Source organism: Haliotis rufescens, unplaced genomic scaffold, assembly GCF_023055435.1.
Source record: "Haliotis rufescens isolate VD_foot unplaced genomic scaffold, xgHalRufe1.0.p SCAF_18, whole genome shotgun sequence".
Taxonomy (NCBI): domain Eukaryota; kingdom Metazoa; phylum Mollusca; class Gastropoda; order Lepetellida; family Haliotidae; genus Haliotis; species Haliotis rufescens.
This window is the reverse complement of record NW_025963868.1, coordinates 3,370,923-3,397,786: the sequence shown is the minus strand read 5'-3', so window position 1 is coordinate 3,397,786 and position 26,864 is coordinate 3,370,923. Positions and strand designations below refer to the sequence as shown.

Here is a 26,864-nt window from a genome sequence, read left to right as displayed (position 1 = left end):
CCATGCTGTGGCTGTCCTCACAGCTGGCTGGTCATTCGGCTGGCAGCGAGCTGGGTAATTCTGTGGAGTCCATGAGACTGGTTTGGGTCCCGTTGGATGATCAAACGGTAAGCCGTGGTCGGTAGGATTGGTAGCCGTTGGTGGCTGGCCCATGGAGTCTGAGTCTTCACAGATGGATGGTTGGACGGCTTATCAGTTGGGTGGAATACCGTGGGGCCATACGGCGTCTGGCTGGTATGGCTGGTTGCCGTGGATGGCCTGTCCATGGATATCGTGCGGCTCAGCTTGTAGATCTTGTGTAGGATGGCCCACGGCCGTGGACGATGATCTCTTAGTCTTAGCCAGAGCTGATACTGATTTTTCAGTGGTGATCTTATCAACCATTTTCTTCATCACCGCCTCTCTCCTCTTGGCCTTCGTCGCAGCCTCTGACATTTTGGAGAATATCTCTTCGCATGTGTGGGTGCATTTCTCACATCTCTTCTCCAATGTGCAGTTTTCCCTCTGCACTTCGTGCAGTTTACATGAGGATCTCCCATGATCATAAATCGATCACACTTCTTACAACCGGGGGTGATGGGAAACTGCATGGCGACCTCACAAACCCAACACCAGCTATACTCACGTGCGTGTAGTCTCTTTCAGCAACACTATTACTTTAAATATATATTTATTTTTATGTCTCTTACAATAGCAATCTTATTAGAATAATCTTCGGTTACTGTGATCTACTACCATGTGCTAGATTGTCACTACTACTATAGTAGGTGTTGACTCTAGCACACACAGGAAAAAAGTGATATGGCCGCTAATGTGACGTCACGGCATGGGTAGTTACCAAACTACTTGGCGGCAACTAATTGTTTGTAATTTACAGTGAACAGGGTTGAACATGAAGAGAAGTTAATTCCTATATCATAAAAAGTGTATGCCTTGAGTAGAATAATAGCATTTTGTAGGCATGTTTTGTGAATGGATATGGATTACGTACCCAGTATTACAAGATTCTGTCCACAGTCAGGGATGAGTGGTCCGTCCGAGTCTGGTGAGCCTCTGTAACACTTGTAATGACCTTCGTCTTCCCGAGTTACATCAGAGAGCACGAATCTGAACAGACCGGTTCCTGATGTTGACACGTGTCCAATGAATCTCACTCTAGATGTGAACTTGTCACTGGCAGCTCTGACATCATTATATCCTGTGACGTGAAGAAGGCATTTCTTTGTCTCACTTTTACAGACACTGAACTCACTGGTCCCAGGATCCGGGAGAGTCCATGACAACGTCGCATAGCTGTCAAACCTGGCATACTCAGTTGAAGTAACTGCAAAACAGAAAATTTATGAAAGTTTGACACTTGCAAAACATGTATCACATATGAAACACAAAGAGTGGATTATTTATGAAAATTTGTTTGCAACAAAAGCAAAAACAAAACATCTAAAGAAGTGAGGTCAATGCTCTAGCAGTGTACCCCGTGTACATGTAACCATATGATGACTGTATAACATCATATTAACTACAAAAATGTCAGAGCTTACACAAAACACATGTTTGTCCATAAGTCTGATTATAGTGATACAATGAGACTATAAATGTGTTGTAAATATTAGGGCTGCAACGAATACGCTGTGAGGCGAATACGATTCATATCAAGAATATATGGTCACGAATATGAATATTTAATCACAAATACAGTAACAGGTCATCAGTTGATGTATTATTCATCATATTCAGCGAAACAATAACAAAATAAATTATTTGACATGGTTTGACCATGTTGATGGTGTTAATGATAATTTTAATATTATACATTCATATACTGCACTTATCCAGGTACTAGTATCTGCTAAAATGCGACAATGACCAGTGACCACATAGCTGTCAAATTAAACAAGCATATAGTTGACAAAGTCATCTATATCCCCCACCCATTTTAACACGTTATGGTCCCAAACCAGCTGCAGGTAACTGACCCAACATATCTCTTGCCCATGTAAAAAAAGCTGCAATGGAAATTCTAAAATATACATTTCTAAAACTCCTTAATATCAAATGGCACTAGTTCAGTATGCGCTTTATATATAGACATGCAATGTTTGGCAAGGAAATATTTAACAGTTTATTTGTTATACTACTTAAGTAAACCAATCCTATATTAAAACTTAAATCAAACTTGTTGTCATGGAAACATAAACAATAAGAATTTCTAAAAGTGCTATATATCAAAAGGCACCAGTTCAGTATGTGTCTGGTAAACATGCAAAGTTTTGTAAGAAATTATTTAACGTTTTTTGAGTTACGCTCCGGAAACGAGCACCACCCTTATAGAACCTAAGTCCAACTTGTTGCAATGGAAACGTAAAAAATAAAAATCTATAAAATTCCTAAATAGCAAAAGGCACCAGTTCAGCATGAGTCTGATAGACATGCAAAGTTTCGTAGAGAAATAGTTATGCTCTGGAAACAATTTCGGGACGCACACACGCACGCACGCACACACGCACACACGCACGGACGCAACCCATTTCTATATCCCCCGTCAACTTCGTTGGGGCGGGGGATACAAAGGACAAGATCTGAGGCTGTAAACGGGCCTATTCCAAAGAATTTTGTATTTATCATTTTCCATGATGCCCTCTACATATTCCGGGTCGTACCATGGATGGACCTCTCTGTCATAACCACAAGCATGGTGAAGAGGGTAATCAAATGATCAAGACACTGTCATGTCGCTTAAGATACTGTGTTTGTGCCAAAGCGGGGCATCCATTGACAACGTGTTGGACAGTCTCATTAAATTCATTGCATAATCTACATTTCATATTTACATTTTGATGCAAAATCACACATTGGTGGATTCAAGTGGGAAGTCACTGGTCCTGAGCAGCAAACAGTAAGCCTACTGTTTCACTCTCAAGTCAGCCGACTTCATCCAAGCGAAGGACTCTGCAGGGTTGCTGATCTTCTCAACACACTGCACATAAACTCGATTCAGTAGTCCTTCAGATAGCCTCTCCTTGAAAAGTCTGGGCCGTTTTGATATGGCACTTTGCTTGGTTGACACTCATTTCTGTAACCTCCAGCAGTACAGAACCATCAACAAAATAAACACTGACATAGAGATTATGTCCCTTACCCTTGGCTCGTTTATGAAAACAGTGGCATGCCTTGTTGTCATCATGAGTCTTGACATGCTTCAGAAGATGATCACCAGACAAATATATGTGTGCAAAAACGCACAATACATTTCTATCATGAAGAGCCCCCACATTAATCAAACCACGCCCTCCCATTATGATTGGTAAATATAAGCGATTGGGGGAAGAGCGAGGGTGGTGGGATCTATTGTCAGACATGATTCTTCGTGTGAGAGTGTCAATACCCTGAATTTCTTTTTTCGTCCAATCAACAACACCAAAAAATATGAAAGGACAGGTACAGCATAAGTATTTGTGGCTTTAACTTTATTGCGGGTGTTCAGCTCTGAATTCCAGATTTTTTCGAGTCAACATTTGTACCCAGCCAGAAGTTTGTCCTTGATATGTGCATTCTGGAGTTTTTCCCTAACATGCATCCCTAAGTACATATAGGCCTATTATCAGCATCACAGAGCCAGAGGCCAGGAACATGGTAGAGGCAGTTATCACTAGCAAAGCAGAGGAACTGGCAGGGGCCAGCATCAAGGTAACCAAGGGCCAGCTTCACCTCAGTTGCCAGGAAACTGAAACCCTCTACTGCCATGAGTCGGGTTGTTGGTGGGGTGGAAACAAATTACCTGTGAGATACAGGGTCAATAATTACGAAATATTTCTTCAACTATCTCTTCAAACCATTCGGTATTAAGCTTCTCCAAAAACATGGGTGGCTCATGCTTAAGGCAGCCAACGGTTTGGAGAAACCAAACATTAGATATATTGAACTGGACATTGACACATTGCGAAAAACAATTCCTAAAAGACGAATCTTGACAACAGCTCTGATCTGGCAACCAGGCAGCAGAGGAAGCAGGTGCCACATATACTTGGGATGACTGTTATTAGACTATGTAGAGACATGCTACTTCAAGAGCATGGACAGAACTTAAATGTGGTCTCTGAGATGTCTGTCCATGAGTCATGGATCAAGAGTTTCAGGAAAATATCTGAAACAAGATCCATCTTGGGTACTGTAAAAGTAGTGGAAAGAGAGCCAGTCTGCGTACCAGGAAAGTATGATGTGGTTGTTGATGCAAACTCTCATAAAAACAACAGTTCTGTTCAATATGCAATTGTACAACAGATTCCGGTTTCACCATGGCATTAATCTGCAAACTTCCAATGTTGTGAACCCCCTGGTTCAAGTTCAGAAAAAAGCCTTCCAAACCAGGGTGGCAAACAATCGGAGTGTCTGATATTTGGTGGGTATACTGTTTAGCATATTGGAAATACATTCAGGAACTTCCACAAGAAAAAAAAATCAAATTCAGAAAATTCAAGATGGAGCAGAAGAATACCTGGAAGTTTTTTGCTTTTGTGTTATACATTGCTTGGTTCAAAACAAATTACATGAGAAATTTGATTTCTATAATAATTTCAGGCCTAATATATATCTGGAGAAATCAGAAACAGTTTCATTTGATTTCTGGGTTAATCCAAAGACGTATATAGGTCTTTGGTTAACCTTACTTTCAAATTGGGAATCAGCTTGAAAAAGAAATTGTGGGCTCGTCTGTGATCTGAATTAAATTTGCAGGGGATTTTAAAATTTAAACAAGATGATTTCAGTAGTTGCCCTGTACCTTATTGCTTTGCACAGGGTTATTGTAAAGTTGTTGTTTTTTGGGTTTTTTCTTTTATTTTTGTTTTTAGAAAGACGCACCTGTTACATAAATGGGCTTCCGCCCAGGGTAGCAGAAAGCCCATGACATAAAGCACAACTTATCAGTACATCTTACTTTGTTGTTTTTTATACAGAAAATAACATACTTCTCACTAACACATTCACTCTTGTTTATATATCATATTGCAGTTTAGGAAAGTACATGGTCTCAAACATTAAAATCTTTAGTACAAAACTAAAATTAAATTGAAAGCTGCTCCTCATTTTCGAAAAGTTGATGATACAGCATCCAAGCACCATAGAATTTCTGTTGATTACCTGTCTTGAAAGCAATATCTTTTTCAATGTTGTATCGTGAAAAAGCTTCCTTTTTATAAACATGAAAATAAGGTTTTGTATTTTGGAATTTGCATCTATAAATATAGTATTTTGCAATTAGTAAAAGTAAATCAAACACTTTATCTGTTTTTATGTTCTCTTTAACTCCAAAAAGTATCAATTCTGCACAAAATGTCATATTATAAACATGAAAGCACTGGTCGATCCACAATGACACTTCATCCCAAAATTGTTTTATTACATCACATTCCCAAAACAAGTGAGTAATTGTTTCCTTTTCATTGTGACAGAAGGAGCACAAATCATTCTGAGCATAATTGAGTAAATACAGAAAAGTATTAGTGGTGAGAATTCTGTGGGTAATTTTGTATTGAAACCATCGCAGTTTGACATCCTGTGTTGTACTGAAAATTTTATTATAAATATTGTTCCAATTTAAGTTTTCAAATTGTGGGTTATTGTAAAGTTTGTAACTATAGCATGAAGTTTAAGGGTGAGACATTTGTTGTGTCTCCAAGTAAGGGGCAAATCAGGGTGTTGAATAAATCGGAATTGCCAAGTGTTATAGAAATGAAAGAAAAGTGAAATTAAGAATCTTGTAGAATATTTGGTTGAGATGGAAATATGAGGGAATTCAGCTTTTGCAAAAGAGACTGCAAAATGGAAATAATTCCTCTCAAAATTACATTGATGTGAGTCAAGAAATGTTAGATTAGTCCCTCTAGATTTCCACTCACTTTGAGAAGGTTGCAACATACTTTATATGACCACAAGAGCATTGGATAATGTTATTGCTAAGTGTTTCGAAGGGCACAGCTGAAGTTTATTCAGCACTCCCCATTGATGTTAGTTTGAACAATGATGAAGTGAAAAAAGCTATTTTGAAGGCTTAGAAGTTGGTCTGCAAGGCATATAGACAAAAGTTTAGGTATTGAAGGACAAGGGGTGATTATACGTATGTGGAGCTCGCTAGGTAAAAGGAGACTTTGTTTGATAGGTGGTGTTTATGGATGTTGGCCAGGAATTTATACTTCTTAATTAAATCAAACTAAGAATTTGTACAGTGTATTTTCAAATTAACAACTTCTGAAATGTGTTGAGACCATGACTGATCTAGACAAAGGCACCCTTGAAGAGACATGTCTTGAGCGTCTTTCTAAAGATTGTGAGATTTTCTGTTTCTCAGATTTCTTGTGGCAGATTGTTCATAGCAATGGGTCACCATGTTGAAATGATCTATCACCATATGTGTTGGTGTGTGACTTTCGTACCACTAGCAGATGATGATCTTTTAATCAGGGAGACATGCTGGCTTGTATGGTACAAGCAATTCCTGTAAGTATGGATTGGCAGCCATTGTAGTCATGTATTCTCGCTAAGGTGTTCTAGTCAGAATTCTTGCACCTGCATTCTGAACATGCAGTAGTTTTACTACATCACTCTTTGGTAGATTATAGAGGAGGGAATTACAATAAACCAACCTGGAGACGACAAAAGCTTGGATCAACAATGAAATTTCCTTTGTCCGATGTTGATATGAGTTTGTCCTTTGGTAATATGCACATTTGAATATGGCTGTCATATGCTTATCCAAGCTGTAGAGCAGATCCAGGATGACACCCAGGTTTCTCGCACAATGATACACCATTGCCGCTAGCTGCAACTTTGAGCATGTGTGGTAGGAGAATTTCGTTGATGTATCATTGAGCCGTAAGATTGCCCTGGATATGGACCAAACCTGCCCTGCCAAGATGAGAGATAGCCTCCCACATCATAATGCTACCCCCATCAAACCTGTCCACTCCCTGAACGCAGTTTCCTGCATAATGTTCTCCCCGATGTCTGTAGACCCATGCTCTTCCATCCTCTCGATATAGAGGAGAAATCTTGATGCTTCGTTGAACCAAACATCTCTCCATCGCAGTTGAGGCCATACCCTGTTGACAACACCAATGCAGTCATTGTTGACGATGCTGTCGACTCACTATGAAACGTCTAACAGGACATCTTGCTTGTAGACCTGCTGCTCTTAAACGGTTTTGTATGGTCTGGTCAGAGATTCTGCGCAATCTGGGTATTTGGGATGCTGTTGAGGTGGCTTTGGTCATCTTTTCACGTAGGTGGTGTAGTCGGATGTAGCGATCTTGGGGTGGTTCCTCTTGGTCGTCCCAACCTTGGCCAATCATGTGTTGACCCATGCTGTTGAAACCGATCTAATAGCTTTATGATGGTGCTGGGCGCTACATTGAAAATCCTGGCTATGTTGTCGAACTGTCACTGTTCGATTGACACAGATGCCAGGCAATCAAAAACCCTGCACTTTAATACAGTTCAAAGTGCTGCTGCACATGCAGTGTGTGCAGCTCCATGGCCCTTTTGTTATGTACTAGGTGCGTTTTTCCGAATCGTACATGTTTCCCGACTAATTTTGTTTTTATGGCCAAAAATATCAGTTTTTGCGTTTCTTTTTTTTATGAGTATATAAACTATGCAAAAGAAACGAGGGGATATGAAAATACACCAATGAAAGAAAGTGATAAATGTGGCATGAATATTTCCGAAGAAATGAAGCTACCAAACATAACATTGTGACAGTCATGAAGCACATGACCTCGGACAGCACAGTCAAGGGGTGGTGTACCTGATTTTTTAAGCAGATGCATATTGTTATCTTGGAACCAAACCTCTGGTGGTATAGCGTCTGCACGGAGAGAAGAAGGTTGGGGGTCGATCCCCAGCCGCGTCCTACCAAAAGATGTTAAAAGAAGGTACTTATTGTTACCCAGCAGGGCGCTTGGCAGTAAGGTGCTAAATCAAGGACTGGTCCCCTTGGAGTTGGTATACATTTAGGTTAAAATACAGATGGATATGAGAGAAGTGACTGTACAGGGTGAGGGCATCACCCACAGGGCAAATGATTATTGATTTTGCTAGAGATAACTTTTCATTGGTAAAATGAAATTAGTAGAATCTGGTCTTGCAATATAAGTGTCAGAGGGGAAATGAATGCATTGAACAAATTATCAGTCTTGATGTGATCAAATATGTCTGAGTACCGTATATCGCTGTGTTAATTTCCTAAATCATTGATCAACCGAACATACTCATAACTCAAAGAACTTTATTATGAAAACCAAATACTCTGTCAGACTGGAAGGCGCCGAAAAGATACTTAATCATGTTAATCAGACATCCAATCAAACAGAAGTACCGTATATCGCTGTATATAAGGCGAGTTTTTCGTACCTAAAATGAGAGGTTAAGAAGGGGGGGGGGGGTCGTCTTATACACGGAGTCGAAGATCTCACATTTTTTTCCCCTAGCGATGTCAACCGGCATTCGATAGCCAGCTCAGCATTTGACAATAAAACTTCGCATTTCGTCCTAAATAACTGTTCTAATAACTATTTTCATACATAAACATGATTTGTATCTGTTTTCCTTGAATAAAGTTGAATAATTTCTGCAAATTAAGTTGAAATGACCCTCGCCTCGATCCAGATTGTCAAGCCAGCTGACACGGTAAAACAATCAACATAAGTGAGTAGAGAGACGGAAGTACTGGTAAGCATTTGCATATTGCACATGTGACTTAACATGTGATAGCCGGTGAAGCTGAAATCAATTCCCGTTGTTTTTACAGTTGTATTAACAACCGTTGGAGACGGTGTGTGTAAGTGATAGTTGAACAAGTAGAGATTGCTGCAGAGCATCAATAGCTCCCCGCAATATAATGTTATTTGCAGAGGAAGGAAGTGTAAGCTATGGGAGGAGAGAATTGGTGTAAAGTACAAATTGGTTGTTATTAATGTAGTTATCTTTGGAAAGCACAATAAAAGAAGTGTCTTTAATTGGTCAGCACAAAGAAAACCCAGGCAAGAAAACTGGGCCTGTCAGGCAAAACTTGATATATACCCACTATTAGTACCAATAAAAAAATCCTATATAGATAACACAACAAATGTCATTCTAAAGCATGCTTTTGCAGCAAATATCAATATTTCTGGTCAAAATGTTGGTTGGGTTAAATAAAGCAAACTTTTAAAATAGTAAACACAAAAAATGTAATGAATCCACTCTAAATATACTTCAGTTCAAATGTAAAAATCATTAATGGATTCCCATTTATCTAGCAGCAAGTTAGGAACATACAGTTTGGTCACGTTATCTATAAATATTGCGAATTATCTTACATATTGTAAAAACAAAGGCCATAGGTCACTTTTCTCAAAACTTCGTTTAAGTAATCACAAACTAAAAATTGAAAAAATTGTAGATATACAAAAACACCATGTCTTACATAATACAACCAAGAAAGAGAATCACAAATAATCCCCAATCATGATAAAGAATTTGGTACACTCTGTTAAAAGGAGCAGATTCTTAATAAGTTTACCAACAGTTATCCAGAAACAACTTCCAAGATCTGTTAACATATCAATAATTACAAACAAATTCCTTGTTCATGTATGTACAACATTACCATAGTTTTGCTCAATTCTCATATTGTTTCCATATCATTATAATACACTTGTTTTTTAAATAAAATTGTTATAATGTACCTCCTTTGAATGTTGAATGTTCCTGTGTTTTTTAATTGTCATTTATTGTGCATGTATTTTGTAGTTTGTGATTGTGTTATATTGCCACTGTTTCTTCAGGGAATGTTCCGCAATACATATCTCATCTAAAACATCTTTGTTGTATAATAGTTTCTTACAGTTTTTTACGGGGGCATGGTTGGCCCAGTCGCCGAAGGTGCTGCAATTCGCTATGCAGAGTTGTGTCCCTTGGGCACGCCAGAAACCTATGACAGTGTTTGAATCTCACTCAACCCAACTCCCTCACTCACTCTTGTGTATGGTTCCGTTTGGTTAACTGGGTTTGTGTTGTGATTGCTTCCGGCTTAGATTTGAAATTTGTTTAGAAGAATGTTACTATGTTCAACCCAAACATCGTGAAGATATCATGCAACTGAATTATCTTTTTGGAAAATAATTGCAAACTACAGACCAACCTGTTGATTTCCTATGTATCCAGAAGCAAAGAACATATACGGGTGTATAATCTCTGCTGGAAGTTATTTTTTTTTGGTCAAAGCAATAAACCATGAAGAAACGTAAACCGCAAGATGAAACGGTATATACCATACATTTCATACAGTGAAGTATTTAAAACAATGCTGTTCTCAACTATGCACAGCAAGCGCCATACATGTGATTATGAAGACAACTAATAAAAAAATTCTCATATCAAACCCATTGTTTTACATGTGTTGTTTATTGAACAAAGTCATACTTTATAGAAGCCTGGTATTTAATCGTGTTGAACAATATGTTGCAATAGCAGTGTGAAAATTGAGTGTGCGTGACAGGCTTGGCCTAAATTCCTTCCTGGAAAGTTCTTGATGGCTGCCTGAATAACATACGATACATTGCAAAGGTAGTGCGCAAATTGAGCTGTTCGGGTAAGGGAGATAATCACTCACTCTCAGTGATACAGCTTGAATAAGATACGATGTACAGCAATGCAAGGTCAGTGCATGAATTTATCACTTCTATACTACGCCTATAGCTAAAGGAGATAATCGCTCAATGCGCAATAGTTTATTCTTACAAAATATAGACCAGTTAACTTTAACGAAATGCAAGGTCATTTTTAGCTCTTTTAAAAACAAAATGAACAAATTTCATTGGTTATCAGCATTACGAAAAGTGACTAAGTCTCAGAATAGCAAGACGATTTTGAAGTATCTCTTATTGCTGGAAAAGATAAAAATCAACATTTCACGCACATTTCACATGATTTGTATGTTTCGGTAATTGTGTGGCTTGAAATTTCAAAGAAACCAACATGTCGACTTACATGCTACAAAATTAACCTCTCCCGTATACTTCCCCGCCCTTAAGAATAAACACACTGAATGTGAAGCAAACATAAGCCTAGTTAGTTGTGCTGGAGGTACACACACAACCAATCTTCGTAGAAAATATAAGGTTTGTGTGTGCACTTGTGATGTGCTTCATTCCAGGTCGCTTTATACACGGAGTGTAGGATTTTGGGTCGATTTTGGAGGCGTGTACAGGGGGGTCGTCTTATACGATGGGTCGCCTTATACACAGCGATATACGTCAATGTTTTTATTCCACCCACCACTCTCAATGAACTCGGAGTTGCTCTCACTGATGAGCGGAAGAACATATTTGTTTGTTTGTTTGTTGTTTAACGCCGCAATATTCCAGCAGTCTGTCAATAATCGAGTCTGGACCAGACAATCCTGTGATTGATATCATGAGCATCGATCCACACAATTTAGATACATAGCTATTAGTCGCCTTTTACGACAAGCATGGGTTGCTGAAGAACAATTCTAACTTGGATCTTCATGGGTTGGAACAACATGAATCAAGTTGACGTTGGGCAACTCTTTTGCATGCCTCGAAGAAGTCGTGCATGTCTGTGTGGTTTACCTAATATTAGTGAGGTTGGTTGCAAATGCAAATTTCAAAATTGATCCCCAACCTTAACAACCGAGTGCACCAGCTTCTCATCACACCTGCCATTAGAACCCATGAGATCCTGCAGCCCTTGTATCATTTCCATTTGCTAATATGATATAGATCAGAAGATATGTCTTGATGATTCCCACTATCCCCTACTGTTTTTGCATAGTATATATCAGGGATGTACATTAGTCCCAAATCAAAATATGCAGGACATGGGAACAAGTGAGTGAGTTAGTTAAAATCTAAAGTCATATTGGCAACAACAGACAGTAAAGTAACTAGACTTATCACAGATTAATATTAAAACTAGCATGGAACCATATAAATACATCACTATACATGACAATACATATATAAAAACAGGCTATCGAGTGAGATCACCATGCTTGGGACCATGGGGACTTACAGTACTTCTGATACCTGCATGGACCCCTGCAGGATTTACATCATCCCTTCAGGTTTTGGCGATTATTGACACATTTAGCCTAACATTAAAAAAGCACATAGTCTACAAATAAAAAACGTGGTACTTATAATGAATCTACTTGGCAGGGTATGTCAATCATTTTACACTTCTTCAAACCCCTTTGAAGGTCATCTACTAACAATCTCTGTTATCACATTTATTCTGCCAGTTATAAAAATCCTGTATTTTATACACAACATATTAATCAAAATTTATGAAAATTTAATTTCTTTTCTAAAAAAACAATTACTAAATGAGAACTGATATTAACTCTTTCAACACCAGTCAACCAGAAGTGTTTACTGCCTGGACACCGAGTTCCCAGAGGCTCTTGTGTGATAGATGAAGCCAACATTTATCAAAGAAAATTCCTGCTTGTAAAATATATTTGCTACTACATGTTATACACCATTTGAAAGGTCTGATCCTATGGTTTATAAATATGAAAGTTATGTTTTTCACATTATTTAAAATAATGCATTTACAACTTAATTAAATTCGTTGTAAATAAAAAATGTACGCTAACACGTTGTTAACATCCAGATTAAGGACCAAGGAAGCGAAAACTTGACGATTTTCGGCAAATATATGATTTCAAAATATCCACGTACCTATTTCTATTTTATTTTCATTGTTTACGTTATTGGAAAATCATTTTAAAAAGAATTATAATTGGTCTCTGTCATCACCCATTTCCCGATAACAGCGACTGTCCGCTCAGTAAAATGAAGAAATACCCCCGTTTTCGAGGTTTCGTATGAATAACACGTTCGTCGAAGAATGGCATATGACACATCGCTGGAAAGCTTATTCCTTCATCTACACGCTCGTAACATCGACTGGGTTTTTTCTGTAGTTATAACAAGCGATTTCATTGGATTAAAATTGGTTTCTAATGACGCTTTCTTGCTGAAATCTGCTACAAGTTTCGTGATTGGTCAATTTTGAGCACGTGACCTAAGGCAGCCAATCAAATTACAGCTGTGATACCAAGCTCGTGTTCGATAAATTACAGAAGTTTGTGAAAGAATTTTGTTAAATCGTGTTATTCTGAACGTTTTGAGCAGGAAATCACGATATATATTGAAAATATGGAACTTCGTGAATGTATCGTGCTAGGTTACGAGCTGTGACAAAGATTTTTCATGCATATATTTTGGAATTAAACATCGTGTCCGAGCCGAGAATTCAAGGCGACGAAAGCCGAGATGTCATTTGACTTACATTACACGAGATCGCATGAAAAGATGAAAATAATAATTTAGATGTAAGTTTGATTACTTTTAGATATATTTTTGTTGATTTTATATATTACTTTGTATAATATATTTAAAGATTTGTTTAAAATGTCTTTATTTTCCTCTTTGACGTGTTCGATGTGGACCCGTTGTCGAAATGTGTGTCCGAGAATTTTATTTTCAATAACATCGCGGGAAATAGTGAATAATTTTTTAATTAAATGATAAAAAATGTTAAATTGAAATGGAATATGTATTTCAGACATTGTGAAATGTGATAGATTTAATAAATGAATGATATTACAGGTAGGTCCATAAAAATATAGTACTATTTTGACGTGACTACGGCTTGGCCGGATAACCGGCCTGCGGTGTCTGGGGACTCGATGCTTCTTGGCCGGATAACCGGCCTACGGTGTTGAAAGAGTTAAAATGATTCATCATGGTTGAAACTTTGAACTAGTTATCCCTTGTGATGGAAAAATCAATTCAGTCAAGCAGGACATGCTTGACTGCAATGCTTTCAGCACAAGGGATTTAGAAGGAAGGATCCTCACCTAATTTCATGTAATTTATTTATAGCTTCTTGGGTGTCTCACTTCTCTAATGCAACATCTGATGACAGCTTTGCTATCCTGTAGCGGATAAGTGGTGTCAAAGATTTGTTGAGTGCTGCTTTACCTGCAGCATCAGCCATGGTGTAACCAGTGATCCTAATGAAGCGGCCATAAAATTTCCATGTCCCGTGATGGGATTCGAACCACGGACCTTCTGATCCGAGGTCGGACGCCTTGTCCACATGACCAAAGAGGTTAACCCCGTCAGCAAGCTGACAAGGTAAGGATGTCATCTGTAGGATGACACCACGCCCTGCTGCACCAACATGGCAGAGTAGCCAACAAAAGACGATGCCATAATGCCCAGTAGCAAGTTCATTATATAATTCAACAATTTTGACTAAAAGTGGATGTTGACATGACATGTTATGAGTGAGTGAGTTTGGTTTTACGCCGCTTTTAGCAATGATTGCTTCAATAAATTTGTATTTTAAAACTTATTGTTTTGCTGTTGTGTTTGTGATCACTGGATGAAGTCCCAGCTTGGATTAAGGAGTCTACCTTAGATCAGTGGACCTAATACAAGACAAACCATTGAGATGGGATCAAAATTATTTGTTTGTGAAGCTAGGTTGCCTTTACTAAGTGTAGGCATGTGGTGTCTACTAACATTTCGGGGAGTTGATGTCTTGGCCATATCCTCCCTGTTCTGTTGCCTGTACACAGGCCAGAGTCCTGTGTCTAGATCGACAATCGGATCATCTAGAAAATCCATCCATCTGACGAAAGGTGTTGGTAATACACATGCCGGACTGTATGTTGGGATGAGTAACCATGGTGGACGACGATGGGCCATCAGCCATGTTGGTTGTACCGGTGGCGATGGTGGTGGTTCGTGTTGCTTCAGGTGATTTTTATGATCGTCCTGGCGTTTTTTGGCATATTGCACAGATGAACCTGTAGGAGCTATGAGCACTCCTGATGTCTTTATAGTCCATCCTGGCGGGAGTAACTTTTAGAACATGGTGGGCAATCAAGGTCTTCCATGATTGTGAGTGCTGATTGTTACGTCATAGAGATAGATGTCAAAGTTAGTAGTAGTCATGTTTTGATTGGTGTATCAGATTTGGGTTTGTGTGGAAAAAGAGCTGTTCAAGAGAGAAACAAAAGACAATGAGGGAGTAGGGGGAATTCCAGGATTAGATCTTGTCGTTTATCCCAGCTACATCAGGGACACCACCCACTTTATCCAGACCCTAGGTAACTTCAACCTCCCATCAAACAGCAACATCCTCTTTGTCACTATGGACGTCACATCCCTTTATACCAAGATGCCAAATACGGGAGGCCTTCGATCTGTAGCCCCGGCTATTAGACGATTCAAACCTAACTGGTCTATCAGCCCCATTAGTTTTTTCAAACTTATATCTAAGTTATTATTTCCATATTTTTAAGATCTGGGGATGTAAGGTCCATTCTGTTGCTACTATTCTCCCATAGCTGTAGGCAAGGATGTTAAACTTCCAGGGAATATGGAGTCTGCCACGGCAAACAGTCATGTAGTCTCCATCATCAGAGAACTGGATCTGGTTCCTTCTTGTTTCTGAATGTGTGCCTCTACTGTGGTGTTGTCCCTGGCTATGAGGATAGGTGATTGGGAAAGACATTTCTTCCATGCCAGGATGGCGTAATAGATGGCCTCCATTTCATTGCAGTTAATATGCATGATCCTCTCTCCGGTGCTCCAAGATCCTTGTACTGTGAGATCGTCCATATAGGCTTCCCATCCTGAATCTGACGCGTCTGTGAATAGATGGTGTTAAGGCTTCGGAGAAGTCAGAGGAATGCTGCTCATCACATGCTCTCTGTGAGTCCACCAATGCATGTTCTGTAATAAGTTGAGAGATAAGTTAATCTTGAACTCTTAGGTGTGGGATCATTGTGAACTGATCCATGTATGTAACATCAACCTTCCTCTGAAGGTCATAACCGGTAGAGACGTTAGGTTGCCTAGAAGAGACATCCACCATCTTAGAGACCTGCTGGGTTGACTTGATAGGGATTGTATCATAGTAATAGTCTTGACAAATCGATCTTCTGGTGGACATATATATCCCTTGTGTAGTTGGAAACTCACTCTGATGTAAACGATGTCTTGACCCGGAGTGGTCTCAGGCTTGGAGTGATTGACTAGGAAGCCTAGATAGGTCATAAGCTGGACCAGAAATAGCATGTTCTGGTGTAGCTCATCTTCTTCTTGGGCAGCTGCCAGGAAATCAGCCAGGTAGCCATGGATTCGTACTAGGTGGAGGTTGGCAAACCTGATGATTGGTGCTGTATTCCTGGTAAAAAGCCAAGGGGCTATTGATATCCCAAATGGTAAGACCTGGAACTCGTAACAACAACCATTGATTGCGAAGCACAGGTATTTCCATCACGATGGGTGTATCGGGACGTGAAGATGGTCATCTTGTAGGTCGAGGCTGATGAGCAAATCTCCTGTCCTCAAAGTCGACCGCAATTCAATACTGATACCATCTGGAACTTTGGAGGAGGTACCAGAAATTTCTTGTTGAGGATCATCCTCATGTTGGGCAAATTCTTTTTTGGAACTAAGAATACTGGAGAATAAAAGCCTTGTTGCTCTCTGATAGTTTCTGAATAGCTCGCTTCTTTAGTAGCTTCCTGACAGCCAGATCTGCTGTGCTAGCTTGGCTCCGACTCGACAAAAGCTGTGTCCAACGGCTTGAGATTTCAGAATGGGATGCTTCTTGAAATGCAGTTTTTATCCATGAGCCACAACGGCTAGGACCCAGCGGTCGGGCGTGATGTTGAAGGATGGTAGGCATAAATCGCAGTCAGTAGACGTAACTATGTCGAAGGGGTCCATAACGGCAAAATGGGTGGCAAGTAATTCAGAACCTACGTTCACCTCTGCCCCCGGATCTGTCCCAGCAATAGGATCCTCGTTTCTTATAGTTGGGACAGACGAAAAGACACTGAGAAGACTGACCCTTGTCGTATTCCAGACTCAGTTGGAATGAATCCTTCTCCGAGGGGACAAACTTCTTCTCAGGTGGTTGTTTATATGAGAAGTCCTTCTGAACCAAGGAACGCTTCTGGGATAGGAAGATCTATGTGCCTTGGCAGCTGGGTTGATAGTTGATGCTTGAAATTGTTCAGTTGTATCATGTCTGATCTTGTCTATGACATGTCCCAAATTGCCATTGAACGTCTTGGGAGCACATATTGGTTGTGACATTATAAATCTGTATTAGTAGTTGTTAACGCTGAACACAGAGTAGCTGTGAAGACATCCAGACTTGGGTGGAGAGTAAGTCTTCTTGCATTCTGACTATGGTGTCTAGTAGGGCTGCAACGAATACACTATGAGGCGAATACGATTCGTATCATGAATATAGGGTAGCGAATACGAATATTAATTCACGAATACAATAACAAGTCAGCAGTGAGGCAACAACATAAATTATTTAACATGGTTTGTTGATTATTAATATATTATTGATATATTATTGATTTATATACTGCACTTAAACAGGTACTAGTATATGCTCAAATGCAACAATGACCAGTGATCACAATACTGTCAAATTAAATAGTATAAGAGTGTTGTCTTTTGAAAAAATCAAAGCATAAAATATGTTCTTATGGGTATTGTTTTATGTAAATGCATATGCTTGCATATTCATAAATATTCGATTCTAGTGGCCACGAATAACAAATTCAATTCATGAATGGATACGGTTCGATTCACTGAGTACGCGAGTGAATCGTAACAGCCCTAGTGTCTAGCAGGCTGAGAATGAGTCTGAATTGATCTGTCCTAATATTCATACAAGTCTCTCCGGATATGCCTTCGTATGAAGTCTGCAACAGTGGAATGATGTGCCTGATTCCGGCGACAAACCAGTTGATATAAGCACCAATGTCCATTGAATGTCTGGACGCGATGGACAGGTCCTTGATCCATGAAGCAGGTAACGTGACTGTAACGGTTCAGGGGGTGGGTATTGGGGTACAGCTTTGGGTAGCGAATTGTGGATCACTCCCAATACCACCAACCACACAGTTTTAATTATTTAACTTTTCAAGAATGATTTCACAATTAAGAATTGCACAATAACATTTATTACATTACAAGAATATAATTATTCTTTTCAGTATTTCATTCAGTTAGGAAAATGTACAATAAATATAAAATACTTGAATGTCAACTCACATATCTCGGCTCGAACCGGCTATCACTCTCTCGTATCAGAAAAACTACAACCGATAAAACTGTCAACAAAGTGACGTCATACCGGAAGTAATCTCTCGCACGAGGATACAGTCGGTGGAACGTGGAGAAATTGCACTCCACCAGTGACAGAAGTGATTTTACTTCGTGTCACGGCTATGTAGTAATATACAATGCATTTACATGGACTAGATGTAATTTTGTAGCCATACAAGGCAGATTTAAGCCATTATGCTTCAAGAAGTAGTTTTGTGGAACAGACTCACGAATATAGGTGACGTCACACGATTTATCATGTTGCCAAATCGAAACCAGGTGATTTAGAACGTGTTCACATTTTGTTTTTGCACATTAAACAAACAGTCAGTAAGATCAGTGGTGATATACGTATTCATGTAGCAATAACCTATATCTTTAAGGTAGTATGCTGTATCACATACAACATGTACAATATGATTCATCTCACTGTCTACTGACTGAAATATACAAAAGGCTTGTACATTACAATATTCCCCGTTTTTAAATGTAACTCGACCGCGAGTTAAACAACAATCTAATGATAGTGGATATATGTCTAATACAATTGATATTACACAGCAATATAATATCACGGAATATTGGTCTAATACCTTTCCTATTGGACATAGTGAAACATAAATTTTAGTATATACCTGTTACACACCAGTATACTTAGTTATTCACTTACATTTCCACAAGAACATCCATGAATTACAATACAGTAGAATCCAAAAGTCTAAAATACACAGTCTGAGAGACAATCCCAGAGTTCAACAGATACACTGTCTCACTTCTGCAGGCTCAGGATATACGCATCTGCTTGATGTCGCAGGTTCAGCTGTTCCATGAACCTCTGGTCTTCGGCCATGTGAAGAACTGACAGGGCCTCCCTGCCAGAATTGATGAAGATGTCCAGAGCTGGTCGTGACCGCGGGGGATGTCAGCTGCAGTAGGCCATGAGGGCGTTGCTTTGGCCAGACGTCGTAGCAGATGCTCGACTTCCTGCCTGAGCATCTGAATATCCAATTGGGCCCTGACATAGGCCACCTCCCACTGCGTGGACTGGTCCGCTATCTGGTTGGATCTCGGCTCTCTGGCCGGAACTGCCTCTCCAGTGCTGAACTTATACTCAGCTTTGGGTATATGGTCTCCAGGTTTCACGGTTGCAGGTACCTGGGTAACCTGTGATCGTATCTTCTTCCCAGTTATGTTCTTCGTTGCGCTCTTCTTTGCTGAGTTAGTTGGAAAGACGATTGCCTGGGTCAACAAAGCATCGATTCACCATCACCTTCGTCCGAGCTCTTCTGCAGACCTGCATTGGGTTGGCCGGATTCCCTTTACGTCCGGCGTGCACCACACCATAGTGACTGGTCAGGTCAGCGAACCTGATATAAATTGATCGGCACTCCCTTACAGGGCAGAAGAATGTAGTCAGGTGCTGAGTATGGCGCATCAACCAGTGCCTGTCGAAAGCCTGTACATTTACAAACATCTCTTTGTCAGGGCATGCCGGGCACTCCATTCCACTCCTGAAAGTAACAACTTCCAGGGATGTTGGCGACTGAGACGGAGCATCTTGATCAAAACTCATATCCTCGTCACCAAGGTCAAGGATATCCTTCTCTTGAACATTGGTAGCCCTGGGAGAATTTATAAGTTTGAATATATTAAGTTAATTATGAATGTTTACATTTCAATATAATTGGCATAGGTGTAAATCAGAGATATCCGTTTCCTATGTTATTACAACAATAACATGTCATATAAGTCTCGTTAATACTAACGGTTGATCCAACATCTACCATTAGGTAAAATAAGACATTATGTCTCATGCGTTCTAAATGGTCATTCTCTGGAATATCTACTGGAAAGCGTCAAACACGCCCAAATTTTAAATCCAGATAGCATCCAGGATAAATAAATCAATAAGAAGCAATCAACAGAACATACCATATCTCATCAATGTTTACACCTTGACATAGGCTATTGTAACTGCATTTGTTTTGTTTTATTTTACACAAACTAATTCTCATGTCTGAATGTTTCAGGATGGCTCACTGGGAGGTATTCACTCAATCTTTATACTCAGGAGTCCACCATGTGGGTGGGTCATTACCCTCGTACGGTAACAACCGGTCAACATGAACAACCCTGGAGGATCTATTTGGACCATTTTGAATACGATGTGTGATGTCATCAATTTGCTTAGTGACAACCCAACCTTTACACCACTTTGAAATGAATTTGTAGCTCAGTTTTGAGCCTTTGTGGGGGTTAAACAACCATACTGGCTGTCAGACCTTAAGTCGTGATTCCTTGCTCCGCAGGTCATATCGTTTCTTATGCACTTCGGAAGAATGTCTGAGATTTCTCCGAGCAGACCCAAAAGTATGTTCAAAATGTTGTTTGACCTCGTCGACATAGTCATCTCTCGTCACAGGATTCTCGTTAGGATTTCCTGTGACCAGGTGGTAAGGCATTTGCACTTGCCTACCGAGCACCAACCTGTTTGGTGTATAACCTGTTGACTCATGCTTTGAGCTTCTATAAGCAGCCATTACGAAGGGGAGACGTTAGTCCCAGGACCTTGGTCTCCCTTCAGTATAAATGCTAAGCATGGCTGCCAGTGTTCGGTTAAACCGCTCAACCTGGCCATTTGCCTGTGGTTGGAGAGAATTTGTCCTAGTTTTAACAACTCCCAGCAATTTACATAGTTCCTGGAACAGGTTAGCCTCATACTGTCTACCTTGATCACTATGTATAAGAGCTGGGGTACCATAGCGACAGACCCACTCCTCGACAATCTTCTTTGCCACCCCAAGATGGCCTCCCAAAGGTGAGTCATGCTTTGAGGATAATTCACCACTCGACGGTTGGTACAACTATCTGCCAATGCCAATCCTTTCCACCCTGACTCTCCCATCTTCTGTGTAAGACACCCTGCCTTATCGACAGTCGATGAAACTGACCCCACAGCGCTTTGCATGCCTCAGAATATCCTGAAACAGTGTCGGGTATTTTGATTTCTAGCCTTGAATATTAGGCTGATATCGGGATTTTGAAGCTGCATGTCGTGAATCTCCTCAGGACTGAAGGAATTTTCCCTCAACTCTACCCAATTGGTTTGAGCTGGAACAGGAGGTATCTTCATCCTGTTTGGCAGTTTGTGATCTGGTGATGGCATAACAACTAAGATTCGACTCTACCAACCCTATGCTGCAAGGTCCACTCTCCCTTTTACATTGGGGACAGGGTGCCTGAGGTCTGCGGCCTGGTCGGTGTACCTCGGTCAAATCATAGTTGCCTAGCTCTTGTAGCCAGCGAGCCATCTGGTTGACAGGCCTCTTAATTCTTTTTGCCCAGACCACTGCAGAGTTGTCAGTTCTGATAGTAACAGGCCTACCAAAGACATATGGATGGCAATGGTGACATGCAGTTACTACTGCCAGCAATTCTCGACGGGTGACACAGTAATTCTTTTCTGCCGGTGTGAGACTTTTGCTGTAGTAGCCAAGAACGACTTCTCTGCCATCTTGATTTTGTGACAGAACTGCACCTATACCTTCACCGGATGCATCTGTGTCAACAGTTATCTCGCCTTCAAGCATTGAAAATCCGAGAACTGGTGCTGAGGTAAGTGCTTCCTTCAGGATGATGAAAACTAGATCAGTCTCCTCAGTCCAAAGAAAATCAACCAATGGACTGGTAAGTTTGGTCAGTGGCCTGGCAATTTTAGAGAAATCTTTTATGAATTTCCGATAGTAGTTAGCCAGACCCAAAAACTGTAGTATTTCCTTTCGAGACTTTGGGGTAGGCCAACATCTTACTGCCTCTATTTTCTCTGGCTTGGTGTGAACACCATCAGCCGAAATAACATGGACTAAGAAATCCACTCTCTCTTTAAAAAGGTGACATTTTTTAGGCTTTAATTTCAGGCCAGCTGAGATCAGACGGTTGAAAACTGATTGAAGCCAGAACATTGTTTCTTCGAAAGTAGTTCCGAAGACAATGATATCATCCAGGAAACACAGACACTCATTCCACTGGAGACCTCTAAGCACCATTTCCATAAGTCTCTCGAACACACTTGGGGCGTTACATAGGCCGAAGGGCATGGCATTCCACTCAAACAGTCCGTAACGTGTGACAGGCTGTTTTCTCCCGATCACGAGGATCCATTTCTACCTGCCAGTAACCTGCTTGCAAATCCATTGTGCAGAACATTTTGGCACCACCCAGACTGTCAATTCAGTCTGCAATGCGAGGTAGGGGGTAGGAATCTTTTGCGTTGGACAAGAACTGTCGGGGAAGCCCAAGGACTATTCGAGAGACTGATTACACCTTGCTCTAATATTCGAGCCACTTCTTTCTCCTCCGCCTCTTGCTTCGCAAGCGTCTGACGACATGGAGCCTGTTTGATAGGTCTCGCATTACCAGTATTGATGCGGTGTTTAACAACGTTAGTTCCACCAAGATCATCATCATCTTTTGCGAATGTATCTCTGTATGAGTACAGGAGATCTCTCAGCTCATCCTGCTGCTCAGAGCTGAGGTTTGTTTTACTGCGATCAAATAAATCTGTTAAATGATCAGGCACCTTCGAGTTTTTAACACTAACTTGTGATACTTTCTTTATTTGCCTATCTGGTAATACATTGACACTCTGACACTGACCAATAATTCTTCCCTTAGCTAAAGTGTATTTGGTATCAAGAACATTGATAACCTTAACTGTAGCTGCCTTATTACCATTTGTGACTACTGAATTGCCCATGATTATACCATGTGTGAACAAGCATGAAATACTCACATCCCCCGCCAATATGACATGTCGGGTGTGTACAATGCATAAGCTCCGGTGAACTTTGTTCACTGGGCCTTTTTGTAAAGAAATATACTACGTTTTTCAAGATCTTCTCTGGAAACGAGGACTACCGCCATTTTCAGTCTAAATCAAAGTCGTTGCAATGGAAACCTTGAAAAAAATTATTTTTTTTAAAAAGCCCAAAATATCAAAAGGCACCAGTTCACCACTAGACCTATCAATGTGCAAAATATGGTGAAGAAAAATGGTATGGTTTTCAAGATCTGCTCCGGAAACGAGGACTACCGCCATTTTCAGTCCAAATCAAAGTCGTTGCCATGGAAACTCGAAAAAAATTGTTTTTAAAAATTCCCAAACTATCAAAAGGCACCAGTTCACCACTAGACCTATCAATGTGCCAAGTTTGATGAAGAAATATGGTACGGTTTTCAAGATCTCCTCCGGAAACGAGGACTACCGCCATTTTCAGTCCAAATCAAAGTCGTTGCCATGGAAACTCAAAAAAAATTGTATTTAAAAATCATAAACTATCAAAAGGCACCAGTTAACCACTAGACCTATCAATGTGCAAAATATGGTGAAGAAAAATGGTACGGTTTTCAGGATTTGCTCCGGAAACGAGGACTACCGCCATTTTCATTCTAAATCAAAGTTGTTGCCATGGAAATTCGAAAAAAAAAATAATTTTAAATCCCAAACTTTCAAAAGGCACCAGTTTACCACTAGATCTATCTATGTGCCAAGTTTGGTGAAGAAATATGGTACGGTTTTCAAGATCTGCTCCGGAAACGAGGACTACCGCGATTTTCAGTCCAAATCAAAGTCGTTGCCATGGAAACTGGAAAAATAACTTTTTTAAAAATCCCAAACTATCAAAAGGCACCAGTTCACCACTAGATCTATCTTTGTGCCAAGTTTGGTGAAGAAATAGTGTATGGTTTTCAAGATCTGCTCCAGAAACGAGGACTACCGCCATTTTCAGTCAAAATCAAAGTCGTTGCCATGGAAACTCAAAAAAAAAAAAAAAATTAAATCCTAAACTATCAAAAGGCACCAGTTCACCACTAGATCTATCTATGTGCCAAGTTTGGTGAAGAAATAGGGTACGGTTTTCAAGATCTGCTCCGGAAACGAAATGTGACGGCCGGCCAGACGGACGGAAGGACGGCCGGACGACACCCATTTCTATAATAAAATCTCCCTGCAAGGTTCTATCAGGATTGAGGACCGTTCCCAATGAAGTTGAGGCAAGCTAAATTGGATAAAAGATACAGACTGGGGCGGGAAAGAGACATCATCTGCAACGATGACAGTGGTTTCAGCCCTCACAGTTGGTAACCACCTGCCCATCAACCGGATCCTGGATCAGGGATGTCGATCAGACCCTCCAGTCTATCCAGTACATCTATACCCAGAATGCCATCACAATCATGGGAATTATCAACCTCTGCCACCAGGAATTCCTCCACAGTGGGGTTCATGTCATCACTAATGTAAACATGTGCTTTGAATATTCCATGTGCTTGGAATAAGCTCCCATTAACAGCCTCCAGAACCATGTCAATTGAGTTGACAGCTACTGAAGACGGCAAGCGCTTGCTTGCGGCTGGGGAAAGTAAGGTCACCTGACTACCTGTGTCAACAAGCAAAGTGAAGTAAATATTGACAATCTTGACATTCACTAATTGGCCCTTATCTCCAACTTTAAAACAAGCCTGGAAATTTGCCTTCACCTAGACTGGGTCAGATGGATTAAGGGAGGAATCATGGGTTATCTCCCCTTGACCAGAAACCAGACAAATCTCTCCCTCCATCTGACCACTTGCTTTATTATTAGATCTCACTTCCTCAGGATTTGGGGTTTCTATTTCAGAACTCTCCACCGAAGCCCGACCTAAGTCAGGGTCGGTGGGGTACCGTTTCTCTGACAACTATTTGTCTTGGAATTCTGAGGGCACTCTGAAGCCGAATGACTGTTCTCACCTCATGTGAAACAGGCAGTGTTTCCTCTCCTAGAAGCACTACGCCCATTGGAATGCTCTCTCCTATTTTGAGAGGATTGAGGTCGCCCCTCATTGTTCTGAAATGTTTTGCTCTTATTGTTCTCAACAGCTCTTCCTCTACCAATGCGACTTCGTGAGCGAGATGGCTGTACCTGCATTGATGCAAGTTTCTCTACTGTCTTTTGAAGATCAGCCAGCTGACTGGTCAGAGTAGTAAGTCTCTGGTTGACAGATTTCTCCTCCAACTCAGAGTCAAAATGAACTCTCCTTCCTTGTGAAGGGTAAGGACCTCTGTTGACCAGGTTTGCCTACAATTGACTCGTACAGCTCAGCTACATCCACCGCCTCCTGTAAGGTACGTACACCTCGGTCCATGAACCGGAGTCTCAAGTCTTGATCCACAGCCCTCTTCAGTGCATCCAGAGCCAACCTCTCCTGAAGTTCATAAGGAAGATCAGGGTATACACCTTGAGCAAGATGCCAGAGATTATCTCGTAAGTCGGCAATTTTCTCAGCAGACTTACGGCTTCGCCTCATCAGCTCTTCACGTTTAACATCTGGAAGACTGGTTCCATGCCGCCTGCGCAGAGTGTGTGAAAGCCACTGGTAATCGAGTCGCTCCTGCTCAGGAAGGCCTGCATAAAACTGCCTGCATAAAACTGCTGGGCTACACCTTCCAGAGCACATCCCAACAGTTGAGCTGCCTGGGTACTATCCCAGCATGACTGTGCAGCCAGATTCTTAAACTGTGCTTCGAAAGCACGATAATTTCCTTGGCCATTAAATTTAGGCAACTGGAGAGATATTCTTCAAATCGAATGATCTCCCCTTGGGGGGTATCTGTCAAGAGTGTCAATCCTTTGTGCAAGACCCAGCATACTACTAGACAATTGTGACACAAGACCAATTAGATTTTGGTCTGAACTCACCATTGGTGGTGGAGCAAGTACTGGGTACCCGGTCTGACCAGTGTATGGGTAATTATGACTAATCTGTGAAAACTGATTCTCAGGGTACACACTAGGAACATTTGGCAAACAATCTTCACTGTGTGACCTGGATGGCCTGTAGTCTCCCTAGGGTCAGAATATTCTGGTCGTCTCGTTACCTGCAGATCATTTTGAACTCTACCTACTGAACTAACAGCAGGTGAATTTTCTGGACTCACAGCATTGGGTTGCTCAGACAGTTCATGTCTGGATGGTTGAACTAAGTCAACATCTGGAAACCAAGTACCAGTATTTTCACGAGAACTTAGCTCCGAAATCTTGGACACTTGGCGAGAGCGTAAATTTCCAGCCGGACCATTAACGTGATCCACTCTCCTTGACAGGGAAGTGATCGATGAATTATGTTCCATTTTATAATTATTGGTCACAAAACATTATCTTTTGGAATCTTATCAATTTGGAATATTTGTGAAATATTATTCTTACTTTATTTATATATGAGATCCACAACGGATCCCACCGCTGCCACCATAAAACTAACGGTTCAGGGGGTGGGTATTGGGGTACAGCTTTGGGTAGCGAATTGTGGATCACTCCCAATACCACCAACCACACAGTTTTAATTATTTAACTTTTCAAGAATGATTTCACAATTAAGAATTGCACAATAACATTTATTACATTACAAGAATATAATTATTCTTTTCAGTATTTCATTCAGTTAGGAAAATGTACAAGAAGTATTTGTCACAAAGTGACGAAATGTCCCCCACCTGTATATACACCATAGTACCATATATGAAGACAATCCAGCGATTAGTTCTTGAGATATTGCGGCAACACCGTTTTCCAACTCCAAAAACAGATTTGCCTGCTGGGACCT

The 26,864-nt window shown here is 40.5% G+C and overlaps 1 protein-coding gene across 1 annotated transcript; it reads right to left on the bottom strand.

The window, feature by feature from the left end:
* Positions 1 to 22,446: 22,446 nt before the first annotated feature.
* LOC125381581 lies at positions 22,447 to 22,977 on the bottom strand. The gene has a single exon (XM_048398639.1). The coding sequence runs from the start codon at positions 22,975 to 22,977 to the stop codon at positions 22,447 to 22,449; it is 531 nt and encodes a 176-aa protein (XP_048254596.1).
* Positions 22,978 to 26,864: the final 3,887 nt, after the last annotated feature.